General features: G+C 41.8%; 1 protein-coding gene across 1 annotated transcript in view; it reads right to left on the minus strand.

Moving 5' to 3' along the window:
- MYO6 (myosin VI) overlaps nt 1-19,267 on the minus strand; it is a gene marked incomplete at its 5' end in the record, with an annotated part of 88,489 nt that overhangs the window by 48,755 nt on the left and 20,467 nt on the right. The window contains 5 exons of the mRNA XM_015416487.1: nt 7,180-7,273; nt 10,469-10,507; nt 13,864-14,037; nt 15,412-15,507; nt 17,367-17,956. Of these exons, the coding sequence (XP_015271973.1) occupies nt 7,180-7,273; nt 10,469-10,507; nt 13,864-14,037; nt 15,412-15,507; nt 17,367-17,956 (993 nt within the window). The remainder of the gene's footprint in view (nt 1-7,179; nt 7,274-10,468; nt 10,508-13,863; nt 14,038-15,411; nt 15,508-17,366; nt 17,957-19,267) is intronic.

Consider the following 19,267-nt stretch of genomic DNA (forward strand, 5'->3'; position numbering starts at 1 on the left):
CTCTAGCCTTCTCAATTCCCGTTTCAGCGAGCGCAATTCCTGGGTATACCAGGGCGCTCGCCTATCACGGGTGCAGAGAAGGCGCCTGGGAGCGATCACGTCGATGGCTGAGGAGAGGCCAAAACATTTTTTCCTGTGGGATTCCTGGCCACAGTAGTAGATATAATGGTCCTCTGAGTTAAATTCACCCATTCCCATCCACTTTAGTTCACAGATTCCCAAGATGTCGATGTTCAGTCTCACCATTTGGAATATTATGTACAGTTCTGGTCACTGCACCTCAAAAAAGGTATTCTAGCATTGGAAAAGGTGCAGAAAAGGGCAACTAAAGTGATTAAGAGGATGGAACACCTTCCCTATGAAGAAACGTCAGAGGGGTTAGGGCTCTTTAGCTTGGAGAAAAAATGATTGAAGGGGTGACATTATAGAGGTTTATAAAATTATGCATGGGATAGAGAATGGAGAGAAAAAAGTACTTTTCTCCCTTTCTCACAATATAAGAACTCATGGGCACTCAATGAAATGAATGAGCAGTAAGCTTAGACAAGATAAAAGAAAGTACTTCTTCACTCAAAGAGCAATTAACACGTGGAATTCACTGCAGCAATGAGTGGAGGTGGCTACAAGAATAGACAGCTTGGATAAAGATATGGAGCAGAGGTCCATGAGTGGTTATTAGCCACAAGATACAGATGAAACACTATATCTGGGGCAGTGATTCTCTATATTCTTTGTGCTTGGGGGGCAACAGTGGGAGGGCTTCTAGAGTTTTGGCTATGCTGATGGACCTCCTGATGGCACCCAGGTTTTGGCCACCATGCTATAGAGTGTTGGACTGGATGGGCCATTGGCTTGATCCAACATGGCTTCTCTTATGTGAACAGCAGAGTACAAAGCAAGCATACCATCATACAAATTTAAGGTCTTTCCCATGATGGAAAGGATGGAGAACAGCCAGACAATTAACATCCAAATTTATTATCTGTTTAAAAAAACTATCAAAAAGTCATCTGGCACTCCATTCACTTGAATGAGACATTAATTATCTGCTCTGCTCAAAATCTTCTTGCATTGACTGGTCTTCAGTGGTAGGGAGAACAAGCAAAGTCTTTTTTTTTTTTGGAGAAAGGCAGGTTAAAATGCATTTAATTACACTAAAATTCTGACAAGGTGAATGTGCCTTCAGGCATATCTATATTGGGGATGTGTCCACACATTTTATTTAAGTTTTTAGTCAGAGAGAAGTTACTTTGTTAATGTGTTATTGATGATGACCTTACAGTTTATTAGTAAGTTGTGGGATTTAAAGTGTGACCTTGGGAGAAAGATTCAATAAATGTGAAGCATGCATTTTGCCACACAGTCACAGTTCCTTCCAAAGAGGGGTGGGGGGAGATCTGGCACATTCTGCCTTCTGTATTTATTCTTGGTAATATTTGTATTATGTCGATTTCTCTCTTGAGCTTCCCATGTTAATAAGCCTTTTACTTTTATGAGGTAGGTGTTACTTTCTTTGAAATTTACATGTGCTTGTTTCTCAACCAAAAGACAGACACAGAAGCTCACAAAAACAATATGCTAGCTCATGAGTCACCCAGAAATAAAGAGCTTCACTACTCTCCTTCCCCCATCCCTTGCAGCCTCACAATACTGCCAAGAACGATCAGCCTTCAGATTATTAGCCAAAAAATGGTATCAATAGAACCCTAATTAAAGCAAACTTGTTAAGTAGTTGTGACTGACTTGCTAAATTAAATGTAATATGTAACTTGAAATGACAAGCAATAAGGAGGTTGCCAAGAGGAAGCAGAATGCTTAAAATGTTATGGCCTCAAGTATGCTAAAAACGAGCAGGCACTTAAGAGAAAAGCCAAAATGACAGATGACAAAGCTAATAAGTGGAAATAAGGTTCACATCAGGGAAAATTAAAGGGGTTTGATACCTCGTCCAAACCAGCATAATGTTCTAATGTTGCTGATGCCCAACCTGTACTTCTTCTGATTTATACAAGTCTGTTTATGCTTGCCAGACATTTTTAACCTGCAGTGTGTGTAAAACTATCAGCTGGCACTGAGGAGCCAGTGACAACATTTTACTGATTCTGCCTGAGATAAGAGCTCCTTGAACGTGTGCAGTGTACAAGAGACTTCAATTGAACTGATAATGCACCCTTACATTATTCAGTTTTATGCTATTAGTACTGATTCTGCCTGAGATAAGAGCTTCTTGAACATGTGCAGTGTACAAGAGAGTTCAATTGAACTGATAATGTACCCTTACATTATTCAGTTTTATGCTATTACTGCCATGGTAAGATGGGTTCCATACTGCATTATAGTAATCATTCACAACACTGTGGACAAAGATTGTTATAGCACAATTATAGTACAATATCCCACACTGTGTAGGTGAGCCTTCAATGAGAACACACAATTTTTTAAAAAAGTAAACAAAATTTGATGCACTGATGTCATTATGGGATTGCGTATGCATTAAAAGCAGGGAAGCATCCACTGACATTAGCAGAAGTTCCATTTAGGATCATTACAGGTTATAACTGTGTAGCCCAATGCTACAGTTTTTTTATCAGAAGCGTTCAGTGGGCTCACTCCCAAACATGTGATATGATGTCATATTACTTGGAACTCATCCTTGATTTACTTGGTGAGATTTGAATGCATAGTGAAAAAACTTTCCAATTAAACTACAAAGACCGTCTTTTTAACCTCAGTATTTTCAGTATTATTTTTAAGTCATTCATAACAAAACATACAGGAATGCAAGCTTTTATATAGATACAAAAAGAGCCTCCCGCTCTCATGAATCACATTAAGTTAAATACAGCTATAATGCTTACTGTCCTGGCTGGTAGCCTTTTTTTTAAAATGAGTTTTATTATTTTCAAACAAAACAAGACAAACATAAAACATATGAGAGTAATACAAGTAACACTATACCCTTTAAACTACCTCATACATATATATCTAAATGCCGCTCTTGCTACCATGATATGTTTACTATTTGAGCAATATCTAAACATTCCACTGCTATTTTTCTATACATCTATCTTTAAGTTTTACAACTCCATAAGTTAACATGTTTTCTACTGATTAACTTTTTGTCTAAGCGTTCTACAATTCTACAAAATACATTTAAGTAGCATTTCCCTACTTCATATTAAAATTATATTTGATGCTTTTTATACAAATTATCAAGGCTTCTGGAATCTTTAAGCTAAGATTAAATGCATTACATCTTTTATAACAAATTTGAACTTTAACATCTCAAAAAATTTACATTCTATATAGTTATCAATTATCAATCTTAAGCAATCTTATTCAATTAAACATTCACAGATATTCCCTAGACTGGATTTTTTTTCTTATACAATTCATACTCTTTTTGGTTAAACTATTTGAGAGATTAGTTTTCCTCTTTCCATAAGTATTTTAAATGTGGACTAAGTTATGTATAAACACATATCCTTCAGCCAAACTTAAACAATTAATATGAGCTAGTATGCACTAAACCAGTCTTACCCAAAATTCCTTGAACCAAACTCAGATTATTATTTTTATTAAAAAAATTATATAAACCTTTAAAATTAATCTTCCCTTAATTTTTTAATATAGGCTATAAGTTTTTCTAGCTCATCTTAACCAGTCTCTAGACCAATCTTATAACAGAGTCCCTAAACCAATCTTGTTCTTATATCTTAGTTTTTTTCTTCTTTTTGCAATTTTCTTCTTTTTAGTAGAGCCTTGGATCTATGCCTCTTCTCCTTGTATGTAGAAAAGCTTTATTTCATGATTTGCCATCTATATTCAATGTTCAAGTTTGTTTCATCTTCTCTCTGGTATATTTTCTTTCTTATACTTGTACTTCTAAGGGTTCCAGAATTTGACAGTCCTTTAGTAGAGCTATTATTCTCACTGCTGAAATCAGCTTGATTCCCACCGAAGATTAGTTCCTCTTGAGTGTAGTATTGCCCTGTGTCTTGCACAGTTGGACGCTGTAATTCATTTTCACTGTAATTTAGGTCAGCTTGGTTGCAAAGTATTTCAGCTTTTTGCTCAGTTTGACGCTAAGGTTCCTTGCCAGTGATTTGGTTTAAAGCTGAAGGCTTTTGGTCTAATATCAGTTCAAAAGCCTTGTTAATTGCCTGGGTCACTGATTCAATAATCACAGCCTGGATCTCCTCCCAAGATATTTGAAGCTTCTCAGATTCTACTGAGGTCTCCATATCTGAATCATCTGGCATGTTTTCCTGAGGGTGCTGATAGCGCATTTCAATACAGTAACAAAAGTCTCAGTCTCAGTTCAGTCTAGCAAAGTCCAGCATCTCTATAAGTCGCTCACCAGCTGTCTCTCTCAAGCTGCCTGCGTCTGCCAGACAATAGTCACCTCAGCAGTCAACAGTCTCACATACAAGCAAAATGTTTCACAGCTTTATGGTAAAGACTAAACAGAGTGTGCTTCTATTCTGTTCTCAGCAGTAAAGCATGATGTCACAAAGAATTGTCGCAAGATGGTGAATTTCACTCTGTATATATTTCTTTCTTTTTTAAGAAGAAAAATTATAGTTCTCTTGTAGAAGCTCAAGCAAAAGTCTCTCTTTGCCCCAGAAAATGTTTATCTCAAGATTCTTTTTGTGACTCTTAATCTTGTCTCTGCCGCTTCACTCAGAAAAGGGGGACGGGGAATTCTACCTCTCCTTTCTGTATTGTTTTGAAGATTTAAAGGGGCTTATTCGGAGAAATCATCAGATTCTTCAATGTGCTATTACAGATACTTACGGTGCGTGTCTTCATAGGATGCTATGGATGAGGCTCAAAATAACTTTTAGTTAGGAGCATTCACAGCTGGTGCAGGTTATGGCTGCTAAACCTGCTCTTCTTCATTCCGTGCTTCTGGGATGATCCAGGGCTGCCACCCACTTGTTGCTGCAAGTGGGGCCCCTGAATCAAGTCCCTTGCACCAGACCTCCCTCCAGGAGGTCTGGTGGGGGTTAGGATCCCCCGAAACCCACCCTAAAAGAACGAAGAATCAGTGGTAGCCGGGAGCAATTCCCGGTGCCCACTGAATTGCTGCGCTGCAGCCATGACTGGTAGCCTTGATAATCTGCTCTCTTTGTTGCCCCACCCCTATGTCTAAGATATGCTGCTTGTGTGCAAACTTAGCAGACACCTCTCTGAGATGGCTTCTCAAAATAGTTGGGGAAGGGAAGTAGACACAGAAGCAGTCAGATCTTCTGCCTCCCCCTCCCGTCTTTAAAAAGCCATGCAAGAGACTTAGAAGGCATGCAAGGAAGGACCAAATATCTATTTTTCTTCCTCTACACCAGGGGTGGCCAAATTGCAGCTTGGAAGCCGTATACGGCTCTTTCACACATATTGTGTGGCTCCCAGCAGGGTGGCATGCGTCCTCGATCAGTCTTCCCTTCCCTAGCTAGTGTTCTCCTTCCTGGGTAGGCTTGAGGTGGGGGTGACCAGAGAAAGAAAGCAACTTTAAATGCATTCCCAACCCCCCCCCCTCTGGTCGCTGGCTTGGAGAAGGCATTTGTCTCTTTAAATCCCTTCTTCAAGCCAAGCCAGCTGGGGGGGGCTCGAAGGACATGTTTAAAGTTGCTTTCTTTCCACCTCTCCCCCATCTAATTTCCTTCCTTCCTTCCTTCCTTCCTTCCTTCCTTCCTTCCTTCCTTCTCTCTCTCTCTCCTTTCCTTCTTTTGTTCTCTCTCTTTCTCCTTCCTTCCTTCCTTGCTCTCTCTCCTGCTCTCCTTCTTCCTTCCTTCACAGTTCTGTGTGTCATCCCCCCCATACCTACCAATCCAAAACAGTCCACTGGCACATTTAAGACCAAGTTCTATTCAGGTACAAACTCACCCTCCTCCGAGTTTAAAGGTGCTTTCTTTCCACCTCTCCCTTCCTCCTTCCCTCCCCATTTATTTGCTTTCTTTCAACCTCTCTCACTTTCCCCCTTCCTTCCTCCCCCATCAGTTTGCTTTCTTTCCACTTCTTTCTTTCCACTTTTTTCTCTCTCTCTCTCTTCCTTCCTTCCTTCTTCCCCCTCCCTCATCTATTTGCTTTCTTTGTTTCTGTTTCTCTCTCTCCTTCTTTCTTTCCACCTCTTTCATTCTTTCACCTTTCTCTTTCTCTCTTCCTTCCTCCCTCCCCCTCCCTCTCCATCTATTTGCTTTCTTTGTTTCTCTTTCCCCCTCCTTCCTCCCTCTCCCATTTTTTTGCTTCCTTTCCATCTTTATCTTTCTCTCTTTCTCCCTTCCTTCCTTCCTTTCTCTCTTTCTCCCTTCCTTCCTTCCTTTCTCTCTCTCTCTCTTCCTTCCTCCCCCCCATTTGCTTCCATATAAATATCATTGGACAAACAAATATCATTATCAATATCTGTTTTTACCCCTTTTGTTTTTATTTTTGGCAGTCTCATTTAATGTTAATAAAAAGCAATTGTGCATATTTTTCAATAAAAACATGTAATATTTGTTCCTGCCTTGCGGCTCTCAAACATCTGTTGTTTATTCTATGTGGCTCTTACGTTAAGCAAGTTTGGCCACCCCTGCTCTACACAGTGGTTACTCAGCTCCTCCTAGCAGCACATCTGTTGGTGCCAGTGCAAGACCTCCAAGCTAAATTTACTTGGTAGCTTGAGCAGATAACAGGATCACAGCCCTCACAGCCCCTCAAAGACATGCCTACATTATTGGGGTGGGGGGAAGGGGAATGAGGCTGTACAGGTAATAAGCTTTTCATAACATAAATCTTTCTCCATACTCTACAACAAGCTGGCACACTGTTGCTATTGTTAGGAAGATTAATGTTATGTTACGAACAGTGAGTAATTAAAACAGAATCTGCTGTTTGTAATGTTTGGAAAGGCAACACAAAGATTTCAAAAGTGCTCAGATGGCGATGGCATTTTTCTTTCTAATAAGATACTGTATTATTCTAAGCTTGTGCTCAGAAGCTTATGTTTGTTTCCTTTTTACTGCAGCCATCAATTCTGAAGAACATAGAATGCCAGTCCTCTTTTCTTTTTTACATTTAAATATTAAAAACCACTTAGATTTGTCTAATTAAGGAACTCTGGAGTAAAACAACTCTGCAAGTGTCTTTTTAAAAAGACACAATAACAATGACATTAGAACTTATTCAGACATATCAAATTACCTGAACATTGCAGCTGAGACAGAATCTGGGCACCTTCAAAATGATGACTCGTCATCTTTAGATTAGGCTTGATGCAGCGAATAAAGCTAGATCCCTATTGGAAAGACAGTGGGTTAGCAACACCATAAGAATATCTGTTAATCACTGAAGAGTAAAAAATTATAGATTATGAAGCTTCAGCTGTCTATTGAAACCTCAAGTTATTATTTCATCTTCAGCAAAACTAGTCCTTCGAAGAGGCATTTAAGCATAATTGCTATTGTGCTACTGAATCACATATAATTTTTTCCTCCCCTATTATGATCACCTTCCTTGCAAGACAGGAAGAAAGCTTGCAAGAGATTTTCTTGTTTCTTTTAGTACTACACAGAAGTTGAAAGCCTCCAAGGAACATTTGTGCAGTATTATTAGAATGTATTTGTTCCACAGAACTATGCTTGCTGTTGTGGAGAGACTTGAAGTGGCTACTTGAGAGGAACCACTTGGGGGCCTCTGATTAACATCTCTGAAGCTTCATCCCTACCGTTCTTCACAAGGCCTGCACTTAATCAATAGGGCTGTGTTACTTCCCCCCCCCCACGCACACACAGAAGCACACATACACACAAACAGTTTGGTTATGAAAAAAATGAATGATGCTGTGACGAAATGGCTGCCAGGCCTTAAAATGGATACTAGCCTGGTAGTTCCTTACGTGTGGTGGGGGTACTTCTTAGGGAACAGTGACGCTGCCATACCTCCCTGCCTATACTTCCCAGCATCCCTGAGGGGAAAGAGCGGGAAAAGAGAGACACACCCCAGGGGCAGGGCCAAGGAGAGAGTGGCTTTTTGGCTCCTGAGGGGAAAATGAGGCAGTCTCAGCCTGGTCTTCTGCGTGGACGGCAGGTTCCACTGAGAGCACAGGTGGGACTCCTGTCACCAGAGTCTCCGTGGGCAGTCCAGGCCACTATTGACCGTGGTGGAGAGCCAGGAGGGTGGCAGTGCTGGTAGCCAGTCCTGAACAGGAGGGCTGGAGTTTCTCTCCACAACAGGAGGGGGAAACGCAAATCCGGGCGTGAGGCCACAACCCACTACAGAGGTAGAGAGGGTGTGTGGGCAGGGACAGAGGACTTGCGTTTTTATCCTGTTTATTTTCAGTGCCCCAGTTGTGTTGAAGTGCCTGTGTTTATTTTCTGTGTCCAATATGTATATAGTTAAATAAATCTTCCTTTTTTGAGTTAAAAAAGCCTGGTGTGCCTTAACCACATAGTCCTCCCCGCTCTATACATTACCAGGGGCAAAGGGAGGCCAGGGAACACAAACGGGCCTAGATCTGTGGGGTTGCCAATTCTCCAGGGGGTGCCCAAAGATCGAGGTACCCACTTCCCAAGGTGGGGAATTTAGCCAGAGAGGTCTCACTGTCCCTCAAGGAAGGTGGTAACTTAATTCAGTGAGTGGTGGTAGCGTTAATAAAGAGAAACAGTCCCACCAGGCAGGGTGGGAAGGCCAAAATAGGGGCTTGCGAGCCACAGGACGGCACCTCAGTCTCCCAGGGCTGGGGGCGGGTCGCCGTTTCGCCACAGATGCTGACAACCATTTCTAGGGAATACAGTGTAGAAACCCTAAAACACATGCCCAAATCCTTGAATGCATCCTACAACTTATTTGTTTAGAAAGTTTCAGTCAACTGAGGTCAACTATAACCTTATAATTATGTGTATGGCCAGGGCTATTTTTGGACAGGAACGCACAGGAACGGAGTTCCGGCTGGCTCCCAAGTTGGCCACACCCAGCTGGAACTCATTAGCATAATAGGCCACACCAAACAGCAGAAACTCATTAGGATTGGCTACATTAGAGGTGTGTGGCCTAACATGCAAAGGAGTTCCTGCTACAAAAAAAGGCCCTGGGTTTTGACCACAAACAAGGTAAAGAGAATAACAAGCAAAAGGTGGGTGTGGCTGGATGACCACACTTCTGGTAACATGGGGGTGCGGCCTAATGTGCTAATGAGCTGTGCTGTCAGGGGTGTGGCCTAATATGCTAATGAGCGTCTGCTGTTGGGTGTGGCCTATTATGCTAATGAGTTCCTGCTGGGCTTTTTCTACAAAAAGAGCCCTGTTTATGGCACACATATCTGAGTAACAGATTGCTTAGGAACATAAATGTGGAATAGAAGTAGATGATACAGAACTTGGAAATTAAGCATATTACCAAGATACATACTTGAGCTGCTGTTACAGATGACAGGTTTTTAAAATTGTCATTGATCAGGAAAAATATGTTGATCAGGACAAATCAGCACACCCCACCTTCTGGTATTTCCAAAGACATTCAGGTATGGGTATATGCCAAGGGAAGCTGAAGCTAACCAGGATCTCCCTATGCCTTGTAAATGTGTGGCATGTTAATGAATTTAAAAGTATTTTATGCCGCATTTACCAATTACATCACATACAGGGAACTGGCTTTAAAAAGTTACAACTCATGAAGTAGACTTTAGATCTTACAATCATTGTTCTCCTGGACTTGCTTTGGTGTGATGCAGAGGGACCAATGGCCTGACAAACAAACAATGTCCTACCCAAAGAAAAAGTACTCATTGAAAAATGGACCAGGACAGAAATGGCTAATTTTTTAATCTGAGCATTCTTCAAATGAATTTGCAAAACCAACATGCTGGAACCACCAATGAAAATTAGTCTGAACTGACTCTTGCCAAGACTGAATCAGCCCAGCCTCTGTCTCATTTCACAACCTTGTATGTAGAAACTGTGAAGTTCCCCTCGCCCTTCTGCTGTTGTTTGGTGGCACAATGAAGCTTGGAGACGTTTCTCCATTGATCAGGGACAGGACAATGTAGCTCTGTTCCCATGCTCTAGATAGCCTCACAGAGGGTGTATCCCAGTGTTTACAAGATATACAAGACAAGAAAAGGCATGTAGGAATGCAGGAAGTTCGGCAAGCATCTACACACTGTTTTTCTTCCAGAGTGGGTATGATTTCACACACCCCAATGCCATATTTTCAAACTTCCCCACTTTTTAATGTTTTTGGTAAGCAATTTTTTCAGCCCTGCTCTAGGCCAATGTAAAATACTCCCATGGCCTATGTATCTTCTTTACTGCAACAACTTGCCTCTTCAGCAAATGTAGTTTTATTAATACAAACCAGTGCATTCATACAGTGAACCATTTTAGGTATTCATCTACATCAGATTTAGTGTGGAGCCCAAAATATGAACAAAATGAACAACATATGACACACAGCAGCTGAGATTGTGTCTGCACATGTGTTGTGTTTTACTTACAGTACTGCGGAGCTTTTCCAGCAGTAGGTTTAGCTGAGTCTGTAAAAACAAAAGCATTTGTATCAACAGGGAGATTTCCAAGCTTAACACACAGCAGAACGCATGGCTGATTGCAAGAATGGCTTCATGCTAGCTCTTCATGTGCTCAAGCAGTTGCTCAAATAGAAACAAGCAGCCAAACATGTGCATAGGTGCCCACAGAGTGTCCTTCACAGACCTGCCGCATTGGCACCAACAATCTCACTTACTACAGACTTGGTTGAACAGAGTTAGCAACACAGGCAGAAACTGACTGAACATTAGTTATCAGGCACTGCAAGTGAAACAAGCAGGTATCACAAAGGACAAGCTTATGGAAGGTGATTTTCCAATCAAGACATAAAGCTTATCACAGACTGTCCTATAGGAGGGGGTTGCATGGGGAGAGGGGGCTATACCTATGAAACTAGCATGTCCAATGTGTCAGAGAAGGCTAAGCCACAACCAATGCTCCCTCTAAGCTGTGGAGTCTTGTGAGCAAAAATTCTACTTTGTGAGCTACTGGCATTAAAGTTGTGAGTGAGCGATTTGGCGACTGCATAAATTAGTTTGCTTTGGAGCCATCCTTCCTCAGCTAAGACAAAAATGTGTGAGCTGGATGCTAAAAAACTGTGAGCTAGCTCACACTAATGCAGCTTAGAGGGAACATTGGCCACAACCCTCTTGACTGAATCTAGCCCACCGGCATACTTTAGGGAGTCTACATCAGTGAGCACAGTGTAGACAGAGAACAGTGTCTTATATACAATATATACAGAACACCCTACTTAGAAAGGCTTAAACTGTTCAGAAGACTAGTGAAACCTGCAAATTTTGTTCATCACTTGAACAAGAAGACTGAGATTCTACATTTCCTGTGTGCTAAGGAATTTTTTAAAACTGCATTATGGAGGAATTCTACTGAATGGGAACTGAGATTCTACATTTCTACATTCCTGCATTATGGAGGAATTCTACTGAATGGGTTTAATTTTAATAACTGCTTATTGTTTATAAATTTTGAACAGTTTACCGTTGATGCAATTAATAGAGTAAATAAATACATCTGTTGCCTATGTAGGGGTGGCATTCACACATTCTGTCCCCCACACCCACAGTCCGAAGTCATACAGTCCAGGAAATATTTTTGCTTCAGCCAGCTAGACCCAACCCAAGACCTTCCGCTCTGACAGAGTTCCTGGACGCACAAGGGATTCTCCAATGTCCATCCCATGGGACAGTTCCACTTGTACAAGTTCATTGCTTGCATCTTTCTTTCCTTCAGCTCCCTCACTGTCACAATGGCATGAATCCAACACTGCCATTCTATCAACCACACAAAAGGGAACAGCAACTGCAGCCAATTGCCTGACGTTCTTACTGCCCACTTTGCTGTTCCTGAGGGTCTACTGCAACAAAATCTCGGCGGATAAGTGGGCTGGAGCAGACAGGGGAAGCAGGAAAGTCCTGCTCTGCAAAGTGTGTGAATGGCTGGATTAAAACCAAGACTAGCCGCTCAGGGCCAAAGACTGGCCTGCCTGGTTTGTTTTTTTTGTGGAGGAGGGTATTCTGATAATAAGGCATAAGTAGTTTATAATCAATAACTACAACGTTCAATGAGCTATTTGCCACCAGTTACTCAGCAGGAAAGCATATAGGGGAGAGGTCACTAGAGTGCATATGGATTTCTGGATTGGAAGCAGGTAGCCTACAGCTCTTCCACCCAGTTTCCATTTACAACTCAGTATATTTCAAAGAGGTTTCTAAAGCAGATGCTACCATTTTTCACCTTCATATCTGCTAGTTAACTATCAGGGGATTTACTGGGGGGGATGAAGCTGACCGGCATTACATTTTTGCAGGGACATCTGTACAAAAATTCAAGTACACCTATAGACTTGGATCCCACCTAGATTTCTGTTGGTGCAAGGGGAGATTTTCACTGATTCTCCTCTTCCACAGGAGACCTCCAATCCCTCCCTAAGCTATTCCTGGGGGGGGGGAATCTCCCAGGAACAGCATTTTGGAGGGTGCTTTGGTTGCGTGGGAAGAAGGAATTGGCAAATATTGTTCACCCCTTGCATGCATGGAAATCTAGGCAAGATCCAAGCCATACAATTCTTTATGAACAAAAGTTACCATTCAGCAAATAAATATACTATATTGTTAATGTTCCAAACTTAATCAAGGATCTACAAATCTAGTTACTATACTAGTGCTGGAGACTAAATTTCACTATTCAGTTTCGTTATGTACCCTTCTTTCCATAAAGCTGAGTAATGAGAAGCCTTTCTGCCATTATTTATTTGAGTCTTTCCCTTTCTGTACAGCAAATGCTCTTTCTGCATGCCTAATACATTTTCCCATTAGAAATTCTCTGGGCATATTCCTGGTCAATATATCGATTAATGAGGAAAAATCAGTACAGATCTCAAAAAGCTGCTTTTAATATGGACACAATTTTGTAGTGTTATGTGAAGCAAAAGTGATGTGCTGGAAAAGAACGAACTGGCTGAAATTACAGCAGTTTGACAAATAAGCAGTCCATAAATGCGATACATTTACCTGCAGCCCTCGGTTTTACCTTTGCCTGCTTTTCCTCTCAACTTCCCTATAGCTCCCTCCAGCCATCCTGAGCTGGTATAAGCCAACTAAAATAAGAACTGATGAACGGGGAAAGGAAGCAGAAAAGAGAGAAGGCTTAACATAACGGAAGAACAGAAGTTACAGAGGTTAGATGTACAGCAAAGACCGAAGGGGAAAAAGCATCAAATACTACTGTTCAGGAAAGACAGAAATGGATTGCCCTGAGAATAATTTTCTCCACGCTATTAGAGCAACTTCTAATACTACATTCACAGAGAGGGAGAGGAGATAAATGTATAAAATTAGGTTGGTGGGAGAAAAAGGAGAGAGAGCTTTTTCTCCCTCTCTCATAATACTAGGACTTGGGAGCTCACGATGGAGTTAATGGGCCCTAGATTCAGGGCAGACTAAAATAAATTTATGAATGATTAACTTGTGGAGTTCAGAACCATGATGTAGTGATGACTATGAGGCTTTATGAGGATTACGGAACAATCCTAACCAGGTCTACTTGGAAGCAAGGCTTGTGTTATTCAGTTTGACCCACTTCCAGGAAAGGGGCCTTAAGGCTGCAGCCTTAGAGTTATCCTTGGTTATTAACCATGGAAATTCTTGATCAAAGTGGGCTGAATTCCATGGCAGCCGCTTCTGAGTAAGCATGCCTAGAACTCTACAGATAAGAGGACCATGCGATACCAAATGCACTTTATTTTTCCATCCTTACAGTCTCATTACTGCCATTTAAAACAGAATGCAGTACAAGAAAATTAATGCCTTTTGCAAGTCCATACCTTGAATTTGTTTCCCACACTGATGAAACTAAGTTTTCCTGCTTTTTGTTTAGAGTCTTTGTTGTTGTTAGTATTGGATTCAAAGAGCTGACGGATAAATTGATCTTTGGATTCACATATCAGAGATTCAAGGGACATGTGCAGAGCATCGTTGTTTTTTTCTACAAACTGAGTCTGGGGAAGACAATGATGCAGTTATGTATGAGGGACAGTCCATACGTGTCATTTTATCACATGATGACTGTAGCATCAAGTAACAACTTGCATGTACAAATGAGAAATCATAGATTCAACAAATACAAAACCTTCCATCACTTCAATACTTTCAATTAAGTCATTTAGTAGTAGGTGAAAGTACAGCTTTCGACGGCCATGCACCCCAACAGCATGCCAGCCCCCTTCCACATGCAGGCTGTCTGCCGGTGTGCCTCGGCGGGCTAGTACAGCCGCGGTGACAGCAGGCCCGGGCTCGTCCCGACGAACCCGCGGCTGGTGAAGGGGCCAGGTCATCCGTCACACTGGAATAGGGTTGCCAAATTTCAAAATCGTACCGGCGGGGGAGCGTCCTGCCAGTCCGGGAGTCGTCCTAGGATGCGTGCCATTTGAGGGGAAAACTCTTTGTTTTCCCCTCAAATCGCGTGGCCCCGCCCCCAGCGTGCGACGTCACTTCCGGGTGACGCGCACGCCGGGGCGGAGATCCCACCGGACCCCGATTCCCCGGCGTCGGATAACGGGCCTCCGGGGCGGGGGGAATTCCGCCCTACCGGGGGGGTTGGCAACCCTACACTGGAACAAAGTAAGACCCTTCCGCCCACTTCCCCCCGTCCCCAGACCCTGGGGCTGTGCTGCATGCGGTGGCCTTCGGGCTGGCTTAACGGGTCTTCAGCCAAGTGGTGCACCAGCCCCCACCAGCTCGCAGCCTGGTTGCCAACGTGGCTCGGGCCTCGGCAGTCCACGACGGCTGTGCCAGTGGTGGCAGGGGCGGGCTCGGGCCGATGACCTCGCGGGCGGTGAAGGGGCCAGGACGTCCGTCGCATCAGAGGAAAGCAAGGCCCATTCCTTCTCTCTTTCCGCCCTACCCATACCGCTGGGCCCTGCTGCATCCAGTGGCCTCATCATTTCAGTTCCTTTCCCCATCCTTTAATCATTATATTGAGAGTTCCCTTTTGGCCTTCAGACATCAAATAAAGATGTTCCACAGGCCTTCAGTGACTACAGTCATACTTTCTCTGGTTTTTATGGACTGTGAAACATTTTAATTAATATTTTAGCACAATTTTATGGTTATTAGCTGACCAGTGGGCCTGAAATTGAAAAGGTGGGATAAATTTTTTAAATAAAATTAAAGCTTAAAAGCTTCTCAGTCTAATGTATTATAAACATCAATAAGCTTGTATATAAAATAAAATTCCTAGTGTTTCACACAGCTGAGCCTTCTTTATCTGCCAAACCATGTCTTACAATGATGTATTAACTAATCCTTTATTACTAAACTATTTAAAAACCAATACAGAAAGTGACACATTTAAGAAAATCAAGTTCGCTTACCGTCTCATAGCATACTGCTCCTGCAAAATGTCTGATTATAAAGCCCTCATCATCTCGGACATTTCTGTGAACAGCCAGCTTAGACTTCCTAGGTACCTGCAATTACAAAAAAACAAGAACAAAAAACCACACACAGATCCAAGCTATAAAGAAAATCAGAGACCACAGATCATAAACTTATTTCAAATTTATTGTTACAGTCAACGACCAGTACACACAGTCATTTTACATAAAAACATTTGAATAATAAATATGAGATAAGACTAACAGTGGCATACTTAAATTTTAAAAACTGTGACTATAACATAGAGATAAAATAAGACAGCCACAAAATTTGTGTATAATTTAGATAAAAGATTTAAAAATCTAATTGCTATGCATTTTACGCTCCTTGTAAACCTGGGCACATAATCTAGCCACCTGTCTTGTTGTCTGGTGGTTCCTATCAGACAGGAGGTAATCAAGTTTAATTTTATTTGATCTGCCAGGAAACCTTTCTAACAGCAGACTGTCTCCATACGGATCACCCTATGGTATACGCAGTTGAAAAATATGTGTTCTAGAGAGCCTACTTCATGGAGGGGGCAGGAGCAGAACCTCAGTGAGTAAGGGGACCCTTTAAACCTCCCTTCCATCACTGCAGACGGCAAGGACATGCTTCTGGCTAACAAGAATGCCCTTCTTGAGTTACTGGATTCAAGAAAATGTAAATAGGCTGCGACTATATATCTGGTATTTGCTAGAGAGACATAGCCAGGAGAACTGAGAATATCCAATTGTCTTTCGGTGTCAGTCACTCTCTGCTTAATAAGTGATTTTGCTTGATCTATACCAAGATCCAGAAAGGCTTGGAGAAAAGCCTAATTTCTGGATGGAATTCAAGACTGCTCTATGCCAATTGGATTGAAATTGGTCCTCCAAGATTAAAGGGAACAGGCCCCTGGGGTTTATATTTCCTGTTACCCATCTATAAATTGAGAGGATACGAATTCTAGCCTCTACCCGAAGCATTCCTGTTTCCAGTCTGACCCAAGTGTTTAAAACATACTTATGTACTCGTAATAATGCTCTAAGGGTTTTATACTGGACTCTCTCAAGTGAGGTAAAGGAGGGAGATGGTGGCCCCAGGAATGTTCCATAAGTCAGCTGAGCCAGTGACTTCGCTTTAAACAATCTTTTTTAAAAATTTGTATTGATGTCTTACATTTCATATCCGTTCATAATCCTTTTAATCAAATTTACATAACCAAAAATCAAATACATCAATTTTCCCCTGTATTATTCCCTACCCCCCCCTTCACGAGCGACCAGCAGAAGAACCTTATTATTATATCTGTAACCATGAGCACACCCTATAGAGTTTTATCAATACATCGTTATTGGGGGCCCCTTCTCTTACCCATCTTATATCCCCAAACCATTTCTTCCTTATCTGCAACGCCTTATTTTCCCATGTCTTTTCCTGTTTTATTATCAATAAAATATCTGATTGAATCCATTCATATAAGTACCAATTCCATCTTTCCCAAGTCCATTTTAAGGCATCTTTCCATCCATACGCTATTATTGCAGCATGAGTCATTAAAACCATAGCTTTAAATAAATCATTTTTGGATTTTTCTACTTTATTATTACGCAGAATTCCCATAAATAACACTTTTTCATTCAGCTCAATCTTAACGTTACATAAATTATCACAGTAAAGGGAGAATTTTTTCAGAGCCCGTTTCAGCCCTATGGGAGTTCTGGAGAGTATTACGGCATCATCCGCGTATAAATAACACATGGATGTGCCAGTTTGCTAGTTTAGGGGGATGAAATCCAGGATCTGACATAAAATTTGCCAGATTACTGATGTAAAAAAGAAACAAAGAAGGGGCTAGGAGACAACCCTGCCTGACTCCCTTAGAGGTTTGGACAGGGTCAGCCAGATGCCCTAGACGACTGCACCTAACTCTAAGGGCAGTTTGCTCGTGAATGGCCTGGACGAGAAATAGCAGTCGTTTATCGATTGTGGAAGCCTGTAATTTCCCCCAAAGCCTAGATCGGGAAACTGTGTCAAAAGCTGCTTTTAGATCTACAAATACAGCGTAGAGTGATGTTTGTCCACCAGAGCCGTATTTTTCAATAAGATGTTGTAACATCAAACAATGATCTAGCGTAGACCTACCAGCTCTAAAACCTGCTTGCTCTTCCACTATAATATCCTCCAGCTCTAACCAAGCCAAAACATTTTCAAGCAGATGTTTAGTATAGAGCTTACTTATAGTACTTAAAAGACTGACTGGTCTATAATTTGATGGATCCTCTTTCTTTCCCTTCTTATGAAAGGGGACAACAATGGCCATAACTGAATCTTTGGGGGTAAGGTCAGTTTCATCAATAAAGGTGAATAGGGAGGCTAGCAAGGTGGCCCACCAGTCCTTTTCCGCCTTAAGTAATTCCGGGGGGATTCCATCTAGACCGGGAGCTTTATCATTCTTTAGCTGAAAAATGTAAGCTTTTACCTCTTGAGCAGATACTGGGGCCCATTTTTCCAAATTTGCTAATGTAATCGCGGGAGAAAATTGTATGGGGTCTTTATACATGTTTTGGAAATAGGATGTCCATATATCTGGGGGATACTGGAGGCTAACAGAGAAGCAGCGGTTGATGTATTATTAGACACCAGTCTCCGGAATAGAGATGTATTTTTATTCCTGGCTGCTTCAATTAAATTGGCCCACCTTTCTCTAGGGTATTCTTTCTTCCGTCTATCTACCAGGAGTTTATATTCCTTCTTTTGAGCTGAAAGAAAGCTATAGGCTTCCTGCCTATTCTTTCCCTCAGCCCTCCTTGCTGAATTGTATGCGGTGGATAGGGCATTTTTAGCTTTAATACAGCTTTGGTCAAACCATGGTTTAGAAGGAAAATTCTTCACAGCTTACCTTCCTTCTGGAAAGCATACTAGGAATGATCTTAATGACTGAATCAGGTCATCATACATTTTTAATGAATGTTCTGGATTTAAAGGGGCTTTAAAGGCTTGGTAGAAAAGTTGGAGATTCTGAGCTGTTAGAACTTCCTTCACCTTTAGATCAAGCTTAGGGGACCATTTAACATAACAGCCTTGAAGTTCCATCGGCATAATATTTATAGGATATGTTGTATGTATAGCCTTTATGTCTAGGCACACTTGGAGATGGAGTGAGAAATGATCACCCTCTAGATAGGGGCAAATTTGAATATTGTCCACCAGGGATAGCGATGCTCTATCTACCAACATATAGTTGACTGTACTAGTTCTTGTCCCTGCCATAAAGGTGAATTCGTCCAGGACATCTCCTTTCATAGAGCCATTTAGGATATACATGCAGAGGTCATTTCGGGGGGGATCGCGGGGGATCGCAGTTCCCCCGGGTGAGGTACAGGGGGCGGGGCACATGATGAAGCCCCGCCCCCTGCTTCCGGCCGCCCCGCTTCCGGACCTCATTCAGCCAGGAGGAGGCAGGAAAAGAGGGAGGAAAGAGCAATAATTTGAATACAAGTGACCTCTATTGGACTAGAAAGCCTCACCCCACACTGGTCCCACACTGACCAGTTTTATAGAGAGGATTCAAGTCCACACATAGGACCAACATAACAGACAGATGTGCAGAAAACATGCACTAGATTTATAACTTTATCTCCCTTTAATTATTCCCATAAAAATAAGTTCTGAAGAGAGTGTTAAGTTGTCAATGACCATCACTTTTCTCCTAACTCTACAGAGAACACTCAACTATGCTCAGTAACTATACAGCCTGTCACAGTAATCAAGAGTATTCGCTGAAAATAACTAGGTTTATCTTCACACGGGCATAAAGGATAACATCCA

Source organism: Gekko japonicus, unplaced genomic scaffold (genome assembly GCF_001447785.1).
Source record: "Gekko japonicus isolate JY-2015 unplaced genomic scaffold, Gekko_japonicus_V1.1 scaffold2356, whole genome shotgun sequence".
Lineage (NCBI taxonomy): Eukaryota > Metazoa > Chordata > Lepidosauria > Squamata > Gekkonidae > Gekko > Gekko japonicus.